General features: G+C 52.6%; 1 protein-coding gene across 3 annotated transcripts in view; it reads right to left on the bottom strand.

Annotated features, from left to right (window-relative positions):
* The window catches only part of RAB6A (RAB6A, member RAS oncogene family), a 42,348-nt gene extending 32,347 nt beyond the window's left edge, over positions 1-10,001 (bottom strand). The window contains exon 1 of one of the 3 annotated variants that reach the window (XM_068689644.1): positions 9,759-10,001. In XM_068689644.1, the coding sequence (XP_068545745.1) occupies positions 9,759-9,828 (70 nt within the window). In that variant the 5' untranslated portion in view covers positions 9,829-10,001. The remainder of the gene's footprint in view (positions 1-9,758) is intronic. The other 2 variants (XM_068689548.1, XM_068689459.1) reach the window with 2 other exon arrangements.
* Between the last annotated feature and the right edge of the window lie 4,118 nt (positions 10,002-14,119).

Below are 14,119 nucleotides of genomic sequence, written 5' to 3'. Positions count from 1 at the left end.
CAATAATAATTGGGAATAACATTCGATGATTTGAAGTTTGGTTCATCTCCTTTTCCTGCAGATAATAAATAAAACCCTTCCTAATAAAGGGTTCCTAATAAACCTAAATAAAACCCTACTAAAAACACAGATTTAGGACATCTTTCACCCCTACATCTGTCGTCGTGCTCAAGCCCTAATCCATTTTTACCCTTTCTTCCCATCCCACCAAGTCTCACCGAGGTTCCCCCGAGCCACAATTACCTGACCCCGTATTTCTGCAGTTCCTAGATCCCTTTGAGGCAATCCCTTGATTCGCAGGGCTAGCAGCACACGCAGAAAGTTTCGTCAGCCCGCCCAGGAGCTAGGCAAACAGGGAAACCAGCAGCCTTCCTGCCAGCAGCTGTTTGTGTAAACAGGAAGCCTGCCATAAAAACCCTGCTCCCTGTTAGAGCTTTGAGTCCGAACCCAGTCCAATTCAGACGTGGATCTTTCAGTTTCCCCTCTAAATAAGCACGCAGAGCACAATCCCAATCTTTGTCCTCTGCATTCCCAGCCCCTGTCCTGTGTTAGCTATTATTAGTTTAGTTTAATGAGCTCAAATCTAAAATAATCCAAATAAATCACTATTATGAGATGCAACCAACCCTGGGAGGTTGAAAAAATAGCCAAAATCCCATCCAAAATACTGCAATGGGGAGAGAAGCTGGGTTGGCTTGCAGGAGAAATTCCTGCTCGGTGGTGTCAGGGTACACAAGGTGAGACTTTGTGCAGCTCCTGGAAGTAAGGTGAGGGTGGAAATAACCTCAGGCAGAGCACGGCTGCACAAAGGAGGAGATAAAATGGTTGGCCACCTGAGTGCACAGTTCTGGAGCCAAACAGTTTCTCCTCTTTTCGACCCTAAACATTGTTCTGATGCAAACTAAACCAGCAGAGGTTTAGGATTAGGAATCCAGCTGCCATTTCCCTGCACCACAAGCTGAAAGGAACACTTAGGAGAAACCATCACTGCCTTCCTCAATATGTTCAGCCCTTAAAAAACGAGGAGGAGCAATGCTAAGGCAGCCTTTTCCAGGCTTTGGAGCAATAATTAAACAAGTTTCAGGAGACTATTAAAATCCCAGGGATCCTACTGATTTCCCTGCCCTCCATCTTCTACCCAGTTTAAGTTTTGCCCCACCTGGAAAACAGGCGAACACATCTCCTGTTCCCTCCTTTTGTGACCACCCTACGCTGCCCCAAAGGCAGCTCTGCACCAATTTTTGTCCTGCCTGAAGGATGGAGGAAAAAAAAAGAGAGAAGAGAGAAGTGAGCTCCCCACAGCAAGAAGGAATGGGCTCAGGAAGGATTAAGACGTGAGCTTTACTCTTTGCACGTGAGAGCAGCAGAACAGCTTCCACCAGGGCTCTCTTCTCTCAAATTCACCCTTCAGACAGACACACGGGTGAGGATTTCTGCAGAAGGAAGCTCCAAGATGATCCTGAAATAGTCCTGACCGAAGGAAAAACAACCGAGCACGCCCTGAGAGCTCCGTGCATCCCGGCGGCGTTCGCTGATCCAAGCTGCCAAGCGTGGAGGTGGAGAATACCTGGGGACTGCTGCAAAAATAACCACGGATGTAAAAAAAAATCCACGCAGAGGTTGGCCTAAATGATGCAACCCCACAGCAAGGCAGGAGGAAAGGAGCTCGGAGCAGAGGGTGTACACCTGTATGTGTTACAGGAGCAGCAGGGCTCCAAAATTTCACCACCAAAATAAAAAAAAAAAAATTGAGATATTTCATTTCTAGCAACAGAAGCTGAGGATGTGCGGAAAGGCAGAGCAGCTCCTGGCTCCTCAGACAACGCAGGGCCATAAATGCATGGTATTAGGAAATTAAGATATTAGGAATGCAAAAATTTGAGGCCGTTCTCTCTGCTCCTGGCCCTGGTTCCCTGTGAGCAGAGGCCAACCCCCAGCTCCCCACCTCTTGGCCACGTCGAGGCCATCAGCACGGGCACCTGGCACTGCTCCTCCTGTCCTACAGAAGACAAACTTTGGGTAAAAACAGTCAAAACTGGCGAAGGAAGTAATAATAATCTTGCACAACCGCTGACTTCTGACTTCTTCTAGGAAGCTTACTCCAGAATATTGTAGGATTCGATGACAAAAAAAAGCGTTTATATGAAAATTTGGGTTTGGAGGAGGGAATTCTTTATAAGAGAATTATCTACACTTTAGTTGTGGCGCAGTACCCTGAAATATTCTCCTCCTGCAGTATTTTTCAGAGGAACAGCAATGCTAAATTCATTCATTCGAGGGCTTGAAGGACACCTACTAGTTCAGGCTCTAATTTTTATTCCCCAAAATACAGAGAGAAGACTTTACCCAACTACAGAAGTTTCTTCTAATCAAAGCAGCTTGGAGAAAAAGCAGCGTAAAAGCCTAAATTAAAGCCTAAAATGCCCGACTCAAGAACCTGCAAGTGCTTGGGAAGCATCAAATCAGTGGAAGAAGCACAGAGCTGCTGTGAAACTCCTCAAATACTTCACCCAGGGCGCTTTGTTCCCTCCTCCACTGTCCAAAAGCCTTGTTTTTTCCTGGGATGGAGCCTGCAGAAATCCTGCAGAGCTCCCCTCGAGTTCATTCTATATCCTGCACGATGATTCGGTGACAAATCCGGCTCTATTTCACCGAAGAAAAAAAGCCTTTTGTGTCGTTTCAAGCAAAACTGGGGAATTTCCAAGGCCAAGGCTGTGTTAATGGTAAATAACTTGCCTCAGCAGCCCGCAGAGCCTGCAGATCTGACTAAACAGATGCGACCTAGCGGCCTCTCGCACTCCTGCACGGAAAAAGGGGAGAATTTTTAACAGCAAACCAAAAAATGATTACAATATTGTGATATTTTCCCCGAGAAAAAGCTTTTTTTCAAGTCTATTACACTGGAGGGTCCAAATAAAGGGGTAAGTTTTCTGGCACGCAGCCTGATGAGCTGCCTGCTGTTCGTGCAGGCTCGGGAAAAGACGAATTTTCCCCTTCTCCAAGGGCCATCGAGGTTTAAAGGCAGCTAAAAATAAAGTGGGAAAGGACCACGGCCACCACGTTGATTGCATGGTGGTGGATAAAAGGCACTCGGCTCACTGCTTAGCAAAGAGGAATGAGATAACTCAAAAAAATTAGGAAGTTGGAGGAAGAGAAAGGATGGGAACACGATCAGGAATTAAATACGTGAAGGTATTTGGGGGCTGGAAGAGCTCCAGCCTGAGGGGGCTTGTTTGCAAGGCTTTTTTTTTTTTTTTTCCTCAATTCCTTCCATTTTTGTCATTCTCTGAATTCTGTTTTTTTTGGGCAGGCCTGCACAGAGCCAGGAATTGGGCTCAGGGATCCTGGTGGGTCCCTTCCAACCCGGGATTTTCTCCGACAAGGCATTCGGAGGTGAAGAGGAGAGGCAAAACAGCTCGGCGCTTCCTCGAGGTGACAGGCCAAAGCCAAACTTTCCGTGGCCATTTTAATTTGAGACAACTCCTGCTCCGCTGTGAGCTGCTCCTGGCTTCACCCAAGCAAGCAGAAGCTGAGCTTTAGTCGCTGCAGCTTTTCTGGAGCCATGAAGTGATTTTTTTTCAGCCATTTTGCGAGCGCCAAGGACACACAAGGCTCGAAAAGTGCTTCAAGAGCAAACGCATCACTCTGAAACCAGGGGGAAAGGAAAAATAAAATCATCTCACGCAGACAACACGAACACAAGGCCACGAAGCTGCAGCAGGAGGACGTGCCGGTTCCCGTCTAGGAAAAGGCAAAAAGGGGTCAGAGCTTCCTCTGAACGAGCACAGGGCTTCGCTGCCAATTAATTTTGCTGCTCGTGGAAGTTGAGCCCTGCTCCTCTGCCTCCAGCAGCAGGAAGCATCACCCTGCAGCTTCAGTCGCCTCCCCCAAAGAAAACGCTCCCCGCTTACCTGGGTTTCGAACCGAACGCCCTCTTCCTGAAATTTATGGAGTGTTTTCTCCTCCCGGAGCAGCCGGCGTCTCCCTTAAAACAAAGGAAGCTCCCCTACGAGTTTCTGCACTGAAATTAAAATATTGCCTGCCCGTTTCTCTGCAGACAGCTTCGGAGCTTCTGCAGGGCCCCAGCTCTTCCCCCATCAGCAGAAATTCTCTCCCTAAACCCAGCAGCAGCTCCTCAGACCCCTTGGCAGGGATAAATCCCCTGCTGGGAGCTCCGCCAGCGAGGCTACACCCTGCCAGGGCCCCTCTCCTTTTAGCTGCCCATCCAGCTTGAATTTCCCTTCCCTTTTGTGTTGCCCCTATCGTGGACATTAGGAAAACGCCTTGGCCGTAACTCAAACCTCGACGGAGGAAGCCGAGCAGGAAGGGTTCAGAGAAATGCAAGAAGCCGGCCCTGCCTTAATTACAGCGGAGCAGGAGGGGGGGGTTGTGCTGCAGAAAGAGGCTGAGGGCTCTCCGAGAAGCAAATCATTAAATATCACCACTCAGCGGGATGAGCAGTGCTCGTTTAGATGCTCACAAGCATGAACAGCACAAAGGTTCAAGGAAATTCATGAGCTAGGCGAGGCCAAGTGGAAGTGAAGACCATTTTCTCAGCAGCAGGATCGCCAAGACGGCTGATATTTCCTCCAGGCTCTTTCAGATTTGGGTAAATAAGCTTCAGACTTCAACCAAAACCTTAATCCTGCGTGTTGATGACTCCTACACGCGTCTGGATGAGAAGGCTACGAGCCCACGAGGCTGAGTGGGATCTCTGGAAACTCCTACGAGGATGCCCAGGTGCTGAAGTGGCAGCAAGGAGCTCCAGCAAGGAGCCAAAGCCACGCAGGATCCACCCAGCCAGCTCTGGTCTCGGCGATGGGATTAAAGAAGTCGCGACGTGGCCAAAACTGCCCCAAAAATAAAGGCTCCTTCTACCTGGTTCTCATCATTGCCAAGAATTAAGGATTTGGGGGTTGGTTCTGTAAAAAAATGACTCTAAAAGTCAAAGCTCTGGACAGTAGGAGGGTGTTCCTCCGATTTTGAACCTGACGGTGTTCCCTGGGCACAGCAGAAGCTGGAGGAGCTTTTCCAGAGGTGGGAAGCCAGGCACCAGCCCTCGGGCAGCTCTGACTCAGCGCGGTGTAACAGGAGGCCAGCAGAAAGAAGGGCTGGCTGGGAACAAAGGCAAGTTCCACCCTTGGTCCGAAGGCAAATTAAGGAAACGCCGCTGCTGCTCAGCTTCGCAGCTGAACCAGGATTTCCTTCCTCACCTGAGGAGCAGACTGTGCCAAGGAGAGCTGGCAGGAGGCAGCCAGAAGCTGTGTGATCCCATATCTCGTTCCCCCAGGTGAAAACCACTCCTTTAAGTTCAGTTTCATTCATTATTTCCTTCCCAGGTCAGCATTTTTTCCCTTGGTGACGCACTAAGCCTCATATAGGTATGAAGAATTTGAAGGAAACACACTCGAAATCTACCCCAATTCGCATTATTTGAATATCCTAAAACAAATTCAGCCCAGCCAGCTTCAAACAGGAGAGAAAATGCCTGATGTACACTAATTTGATTATTTACTATCCCTGGGCCCTTCAGTATCTTCTTATCCAGCAGAGTTTGTTCTATACTGAGGACAGATCCCATTTAGCTTTCAACTCTACATAAACTCAGTAAAATACACCCAGAAAACCAACCTGAAAAATCCCAGTTTCCCTCCCAGTCCACGTGTTTGTTGGCTGTCAGTCATCTGCTGAGCCCCTTTTTTTGCTATTTATCGCAGAAATAATTTACACTAACACGTAAAACTAGTAATTATGATTACATCCATTCATTTCCAGAGAGCTTTTTTATTTTGTCCTACCCTGTCCCACAGCAGAAGAGCGAAACGAGCCCCCACACCCTTTCAGAAGCATTCAGCTGTCACCAGGAACCTTTTCCTGACGCTTACAGGACTCAAATGATGAGTTTCAGGTGTTGTCAGGGGAAAAAGTCTCGTGGTGTTCACTTCAAGACAGCAAATTTGATTTTTAAGCCATGTTTCACACCACTGGGAGGCATTTTGGTTGTTCTGGTGGTTGGTTTTTGGTTGGTTTCCATCAGCAAATGCCATAATAGACCTGAACTGAACTCTGCAGATAAAACCCCGTGATTTTACCCCAAGGCATCAGAAGACCCCATTCTTCTAAATTCACAAATTATTTCTGCGATACAGAGAGAAAAACCCACTGAAGTGCAGAGGTGCAGCTCTTTACCCTTTGCAGAAGAGCTCCAGCTCCTTCCTCCCACAAATAAGCAGGAATCAAAAAGCACCACCAAAATTTCCAACCTCCTTCTCCAGGCCTGGCACACTCCTCGGTGAGGTTATTTGAGAGACGGAGGAGAGGAGGACGATATTGAGAAGAACCCAAGAAAACCAAGCCCAGCGACTTGTGAAAAAGGCGTCCAGCCCAAACGCAAAACCAAGCAGACAAAGACACGGCCGAGAAAATCAAGACCTAAGAAATAAACGGGTGAAAAGGAGACAATTTGATGGCCCCCAGGAGCTTGCAAGGCAGGGAACTCCTCAAAAACCAGCCACAAGTTGCCCAAGGATGCCTGTCTTGGAGGTAGTGGTCAGCATTGGGCCAGCCTCGCACCCAAACCACCTCCAATTCTCCAATTATCTAATTAATTACCGTGCTCAGCACTGCCCATCACGGCGTGGTTTCCAAACAGTCGCATCCTACCTGCTCTTACATCGCACCCACCATCATTTTCGGTGTCAACCTCTCAGCTCCTGATAAAAACAGATACTTGGGCTTATTTTTAATTTATTTGGGACCTTACGCAACGCAGCACGAGGCACCGGGGCCTTCGTTTGCTTTCCGTCCGTGCCCTTCAGACTCGCTCGCCAATAAAAGCTGCATCATAAAGCCACGTGAGGAGAGGACACGGCTCCCGCAGCGCCCCAGCGGCCGGTTCTGCCCCTTCCACCCCAAAAAATGAGGGAAGGAGACGTGCTCGCGGGCAAAATAAGCCTAAACGTGTCGGATTTGGGTATAAATACCGCATTTATGGGCAGCTACCTCAGCACAGGTGCTGTGTGCGCTCACTGATGTGCCCCAGAAATCCGAATCCCTCAAGCTGGAGGCACTGGGGCTGATGGAAGGCACCTGATAAAACAAGATCAAAGGCGGTGAGCAGCAGACGATTTTTGGGTATTTTTTTTTTACACAATAGCTTTATCTAATCCCCGAGCACAGAGCTCTCTGCCTTTTCAGCAAAGATTACGGAGTTTGAGTAGTTTTAAATATGCTAATCTCCAATCATGGAGAAAAAAAGTAATTCAATTAAGGCAAGCGGTGGCCAAGCTGCCTCCTCGCCCGGCGCCGTATCCTCGTGCTACAAGTTTATAAAATAAAAAAAAAAAAAAAGGGAAAAAAGAAGCTTTTTTCTTTCTCCTGGAGGTGGATGTAGCCTCGGTGCATGCGGCAAGAGCTTCGCTGGCCGGCCGAGGCGATGACTTGCAGGAAATCCCAAGGGGAGCGCCCTGCCTCCCTGCAGAGGGCTGGCGGCCGCCCGGAGGAGCTGGCGCAAGAAAAAAGCAGACAATAAAAAGCCAGGGGCAGGCACGGGAGAGGAAAAAGGTTGGGGAGGGGAGAAAGGCTTCTTAAAATCACCGTGGCAGCGCAGGGGAGAGGATGCGCAGCTAGCGGCGAGCTGCGGAACGAGGGAGGATCGCCGCAGTCGGCGCGAGCGCCCGCAATATGGCTGAGGGGAGCAGCAGAAAGCAGCCAAAAAAAAACCCTAAAAGACCCTAAACGGTGAGACCCTGCTCTCTGCCACACCACCAGGTTGGAAGAGACGTCGCAGGGCTGCACGGCACCCGGCTCGGTTCAGGATTTCTGCCCTGTGACACAGATATTTGCCGGAGTGGCCCTCCAGGAGCTTTTCCTTTGCCACCTCGAGGTCCCTGAAGCATCCAGCACCCACCCCAAAAGCAAGGGGAGAGCTTTAATTAGGGCCTCCCAGCAGGGCAGACAAGGCTGCACGGGAAGGGAACGCAGCAACAGTTGTACAAAGAGACACGCAGGCTCACAAAAATTCTGTTATTAAAAATAAAATCGAGATTTTTCCTTTAATCTTCAAAACGGCACCGGGTGAGGGGGGTCCAGAGGGAGCAAAACCCACTCAAAATCCCTCGGCAGAAGGAGGGATGCTCCCGAAATATCCCCCTGACACAGAGGAGCACGCTGAGGACATTGAATTCTTCCAGGAACCACACGGTAAGGGGAGCTATTCAACGCTTTGGACACCAGGAAAAAAAAAAAAAACCCACAGCATTACATCACGCCAGCACCGCCCGGAGAGATTCAGCCCTAAAATAAAAAGCCGTTTTTTTGGGTTTTTTGTTGTTTTTTTTTTTCCCCCCTTTCTCATGCCAGAACGGCATCGGGGCAGGGAGCAGGGCCAGGCTGCAGCACCTTGGGGGGAATCAGAGCCCAGACAAAGGCAGGTCTCGATCCCACACCGCAGCGGGGCCACCCCAAAGCCAGCTCGAAGGCGTCCGCACGCCGGTCGCAGCAGCAGGGATTGAGTTAGCAGGATTTTGTCCATATTACGCCCATAAAACCCCGTCTCTTTCCCCTCAGATCTCTCAGATTTGAGGCTATCCACGGGAATTATCGGAGAGATCGTGGTATAAACGCAAACGATTAGCTGGGAAGGGGGAAAAAAAAAAAACAAACCACGGCCAGGAGCTGCCTGAAGATGCGGCTGCGGGAACGGCTGGGCGAGAAATTCACGTGCAATCCGAGGGCTGCTGAGATTTCAGATGCACCAAACCCCGACTGAAGCTCAGACACGCTAAAACGCAATATTTTGTGAACGCACGGCGGATTTTTAATTCGTTTTACGGTGTTATTCGGAAGGGAAATGGAAATAAAGCCGATGGCATCCCCTATACACGCTCCTTTTCCCAAATCCTCAGAAAATGGCTGGCCAAGCAGCCGAGCCGGCGACTCCCTCCAAAAAGAAATCACCCGGTTGAAGTCGTGCCACCCAAATGGCTAAGGGGAAGGGGAAAAAAATGAAGAAGCGGGTTAAAGGGTGGGTGAAAAATGAAATTTTTGGGGTTTCGGAGCAGCCCCACGGCCGGGCTCACCTATAAAGGAGCGAGGAAAAGCCAGGTTGTGAGGCGCTGGGGGGAGAAAAGCTGAGGTGTTTCGTCATCTGCTGCCACACAGGGACCAAAGGTGGCTGGGGGGGCCGGCACCCCACCCTGACAGCGGCAGATTTTGTGTTTTCTTCCCTAAAATCAGCGGGGATGGCCCCGAGATCCCACTGAGGGCACCCCGAAAACTCCCCGCTGCCCTGGGGACATCACAGGGGGGCTCTCCTGAGGAAGGAGCAGGGTTATTTATTTCTTAAATCAGCAGGCCAGGGGGAAAAGGACCCCTTTTGGCTCGGTTTTCAGGGATTTTGGGGGGAATTTGAAGGATTTTGAAGGATTTTCAGGGCTGATGAATCAGCAGCCGGGCCCCGCTCCCCATAAAGGGAGCTGATATGGGGCGGAGGGGGGGGTTGGAGGATCCATTACAGGCCCCCCCCATCCAAAATAAGCAAATAAATCAATAAAATAACCCCCTAAATCCCTCAATTTTAAATTATTTCAAATTTCTCCTCATCTCCTCAGGGCAGCCCCCCTCAAACACCCCTTCAAGGGGGGGCGCCCCCCTCACAAACACCCCCCCAAACACCCCCCCCACAGGCTGTCCCCACACGGATCAGCCCCAAACCTCCCCAAATCCCCCAAAAACCCCCCAAAATCCCCTCTCCTCACCGCTCTGCTCGCCCAGGAAGACCAGCTTGAATTTCCGCAGCGGGTTCCCGAAGTCGCCTCCCGCCGACATGGTGCCGCTGCCGGCAGCCTAACCCCCCCCCCAGCGAGCTCTCTGCTCCTCCCGGTATATTATTTTTATTTTTTTTTCTCCTTTTTTTTCCCCCCCCCCACCTCTCCCGGGAGGTGCCGGAGCTGGAGGCGCCGCCGCTCCCCTCAGGGCCGCGCTCCCGCCCCCGCCTCACGCAGCAGCCGCGGGAGCCCCGCCCGTTGTCGCCACCGCCCCCTCCGCCTCCTCCTCTGCGCATGCGCGCCGCTGGCCCCAGCCCTTAAGCGCCCCGCCCTTGAGCGCCCGGTCGCGGAGCCAATCAGATGGGCGGAAGGGGCGGAGGGGGCGGGGCTTGAGGCGGTGGGGGCGGGGCTTGAGGCGGTGGGGGCGGGGCTTGAGGGGGGTGGGGGCGTTCACTCTGGAGCCTAATGGGGGCAGGGGGATGGGGCTGGGTATTGGGGGGGGGTTAATCCTGGAGCCTAATGATGGTGGGAAGTGGGGGTCCTGGGTATTTGGGGTGTTCACTCTGGAGCCTAATGATGGAGTGGGGTGGGGGTCCTGGGTATTTGGGGTGTTCACTCTGGAGCCTAATGGTGGCTGGGGGCAGTGGTCCTCAGTACTGGGGGTGTTAACTCTGGATCCTAATGATGGTAGGGGGTGGGGGTCCTGGATATTGGGGGTGTTCACCCTGGAGCCTAATGGTGGTGGGCAGGCAGGGGTCCTGGGTATTTGGGGTGTTAACTCTGGAGCCTAATGATGGTAGGGGGTAGGGGTCCTGGGTACTGGGGGTGTGTTAACTCGGGAGCCTAATGATGGCAGGGGTTCTGGGTATTTGGGGTGTTCACTCTGGAACCTAATGATGGTGGGGGGGCAGTGGTACTGGATACTGGGAGGTGTTCAGCCTGGAGCCTAATGATGGTGGGAAGTGGGGGTCCTGGATATTGGGGGTGTTAACTCTGGAGCCTAATGCTGGAGGGGGGATGGTCCTGGATATTGGGAAGCGTTCACTCTGGAGCCTAATGATGGAGTGGGGTGGGGGTCCTGGGTATTTGGGGTGTTCACTCTGGAGCCTAATGGTGGCAGGGTACTGGGGGGTGTTCACCCTGGAGCCTAATGATGCTGGGGGTCCTGAATGCTGGGGGTGTTCACTCTGGAGCCTAATGATGGCAGTGGTTCTGAGTATTTGGGGTGTTTACTCTGGAACCTAATGATAGTGGGGGGGCAGTGGTACTGGATATTGGGAGGTGTTCACCCTGGAGCCTAATGATGGTGGGAAGTGGGGGTCCTGGGTATTTTAGGGTGTTCACTCTGGAGCCTAATGATGGAGGGGGGATGGTCCTTGGTACTGGGGGGGTGTTCACTCTGGAACCTAATGATGGTGGGCAGGCGGGGGTCCTGGATATTGGGGGTGTTCACTCTGAAGCCTAATGATGGCAAGGGGAGCCTGAGCCAGTGCCCAGGCCCCAAGTGACACCGCGGCCCCAAACCACGTGGAAATTCAGGAAGCTTTTGGTGACCTTTGGCATTTCCAGGTCCCGAGGAACAAACACGGCCCAAAACATCCCGAGGCTCCTCCAGGAGGCGGCCGCCGGGGATGTGGGTGGCACCCCCGGCTGGTTTCATCTTTCTTTGTAGGAAAAAATGGAAATCCGGGTCATTTTTTTCCCTTTTCCCTCTTTTATTGGACGAACTGCATCCGCTTGACCTGCGCCAAGCCCTCCCTTTAGCTGATTTTTGCCCGTTTCTCCCCGTTTTGGCTCCCCGTTTTTTAGCCGAGAGCGTTCTCGGCTGGCAGAAAACCGCCGGGAGGAGCGAAATGGAGAGTGGGATCTGTTGTGAGAGGGCTGCTTTCGTCAAATCCAGGGGTGATCTGCTCCCACCCAGCTGCAAGGCTGCAGAAAAAACGTAGCCTGCAACCTGCAGGAAACCAGATTACGTCATCGAGCAGCCCCCTTCGGCCTTAAAATTCATCATTCTCGGGCAGACCTCGTGGAAATTCTGCAATGACGGGGTGGGCTCTTTGTTTCCCCGAGACCTGCAGGCTGTTAAAGGATGGGGGGAGCCCTGCCGTGTGTTTCGGAGGGATTGCTGTACCCCAAACTCGGTGTGGGGGCGGTGCCCCGTCCTCGGAAATGTTTTGGGGGTGGCCAAAAGGCGAGGGGAGAGGTGTTAAAGTGAATTTGGGGACGGATAGATCCCCTTTAGGGATACAAAGCATTTGAGGCCATAAAACAAAGCACCACCGTGGGCACGACACGCTCGTAACTGCAGCGCTCGTCACTGCCTCACCCCATAAATTAATGGGGTCGGTTAATTGCCCTCTGGGCACAGCTGCCCCTCCTCAAGCCCGGCATTGCCTCCACGGCTTCAAGGTTTCCCCGAGGAGAAGCCCAGCCCTCGCAGAAGGGAAGTGGAGGTCTGAAGCCAGCTCAAACTCCAGCAGTGCTGCGAGCACCTTGGGGTTATCAAATAAACCCCAGTGCGAGGGAAGAGATCAAAGGGCAGGACAACATCTGGTCCCCGTGGCCAGGGAGTGCCAGAAAACACGGCTCAGACCCGGGAGCCTGCGTCCTCGCAACGCAGGGAGGTTGGATTTGAACGCAAAGGTGGTGCCGAGCCCAGGCTGTGCGTGGAGGGGCTCTGGTTTTGCGTGGGTTTTGTTCTCTCACCTTCCCTTCTCCTCCTTCCGTGCATACCTGGGGTGTGGAGAGCGCGTTGGGAGCTCCGTGCTCGCAGCCAGCAAGGATACGGGGTGGCAGGGTGGATGAGAGGGCAGGAAGCAGGCACACGGTCGACTTTGGAGGCTTGCCGTGCCCATGAAAGCTGAAAAACCCTAAAGAGAAAAGTGAGAGAGTCAATCATGAGCCCTGCCAAAAGCAATCGGGGCAGCAATCAGTAACCCCGGGCTTTAAATCCTGACCTGACACCACGCTGCCAGGCAGCTGCTGCCCGGGAAGGAGGGCGCTGAGGTGGGGGCTCGGCCCCAGCAGCATCTGCCAGGTATAAATTGGGAAATTATTGGGAAAAGCGTGGGGAAGGGCTTAGGGGAAATGAAGGTTTGGGTTGGAGATGGGCTGGGGAAGAAGAGGAGCGGCTGAGGGTTATGGAGGGTGGCAGGGACCCTGCCAAGGGTCTCTCCAGTTCCATTACGCTCTAAGGAGCTGATATCCATTTTTTGTTGTTTTTTAAGAGGAATCAAGGTCTGATTGTGCTGTTTTTTTTCCAGGCAGACCTCCTCTTGGCGATAAACAGGCGTTATATAGAAATCAGAGGCTCCCACCAGCCGCACTCCTTCCATTTAAATTATTTTAGGGCATTGCCTTGAGAGGGACAGTAACGGGGATCAAAGCACAGGCAATAAGGCAGGATTTACCTCAGCAGAGCACCCTGCTTCAAACAAATAAAACAAAATCCTGCTTATTTCTCTCACGAGCCACACGCGGGCCTGCTGCAGGCCCCGAATGCCTCACCCCTCCTTCAGCCTCAAGGGCCCTGGCCTCCTGCCAGCGTGGCCACAGCTGACCCTAGAACCGCTACGTGGATGTTTGCTAAGGGCTAAGGTCCTGTCCTGCCTCTGCAAGCCCTAAAAAATAAAACTTTTCTGGGTGATTTGCAGCAGGGCTGCCCTGAGCGGCTTCAGCAGCATCCCCTCAGCCCCCCCCCCTCAGCTCCCCTCAGCCCAGGATGACCCCAAACGCCCCTCAGGCAGGAGAAGGAGGCTGGGGGGAGCCTGCTGGGTGCTGGCTGTGATCCTACAGCCGGAGTGGGGCCGCCTGAGGGCTGACAAACGCCGACCCCACAACCGACCCCACTCCCCTCACAGCGCCCCTTTGCCGCCATAACATGGCGGCCGCCGCCCCTGCCACACTCAAGATGGCCGCCGCCCCGCGCTGGGGAGGGGTTGGGCGGGCCGCGCTCAGCGCGCCACACTCAAGATGGCCGCCGAGACGCGACGCAAAGGTGACCGGTTGGATTTGATTGACACAGCGAAAGACCAATCAGATGGCGAGATTAGAAGGGAAGACCAATCAGGATGCAAGAAGCGAGGCGGAGGACCAATCAGAGTGAGGAGGCGGGCAGAAGGTAGCAAGGCGGAGCGGCGAGCGGGCAGTGTTGGGTGCGCCGCGCTGGCAGTGGTGTGGGGACAAGGACATGGACAGGGACAAAGACAGGGACAAAAACAAAGACGGGGCAAAGATAGGGTCAAGGACAGTGTGTCCTCCCCTCCACGCTGCAGGAATTTTCCCTTGTTTGCTCCTGAACAGTACAAATGCCCGTTATGGCGGTCTCTGCCCTCCCCCGTCAGCACAAGCAG

This window comes from Anas acuta, chromosome 1 (assembly GCF_963932015.1).
Source record: "Anas acuta chromosome 1, bAnaAcu1.1, whole genome shotgun sequence".
In the NCBI taxonomy this organism is placed as follows: domain Eukaryota; kingdom Metazoa; phylum Chordata; class Aves; order Anseriformes; family Anatidae; genus Anas; species Anas acuta.
Note: the sequence above shows the minus strand (reverse complement) of the source record. Positions and strands in the feature narration are given on the sequence as shown.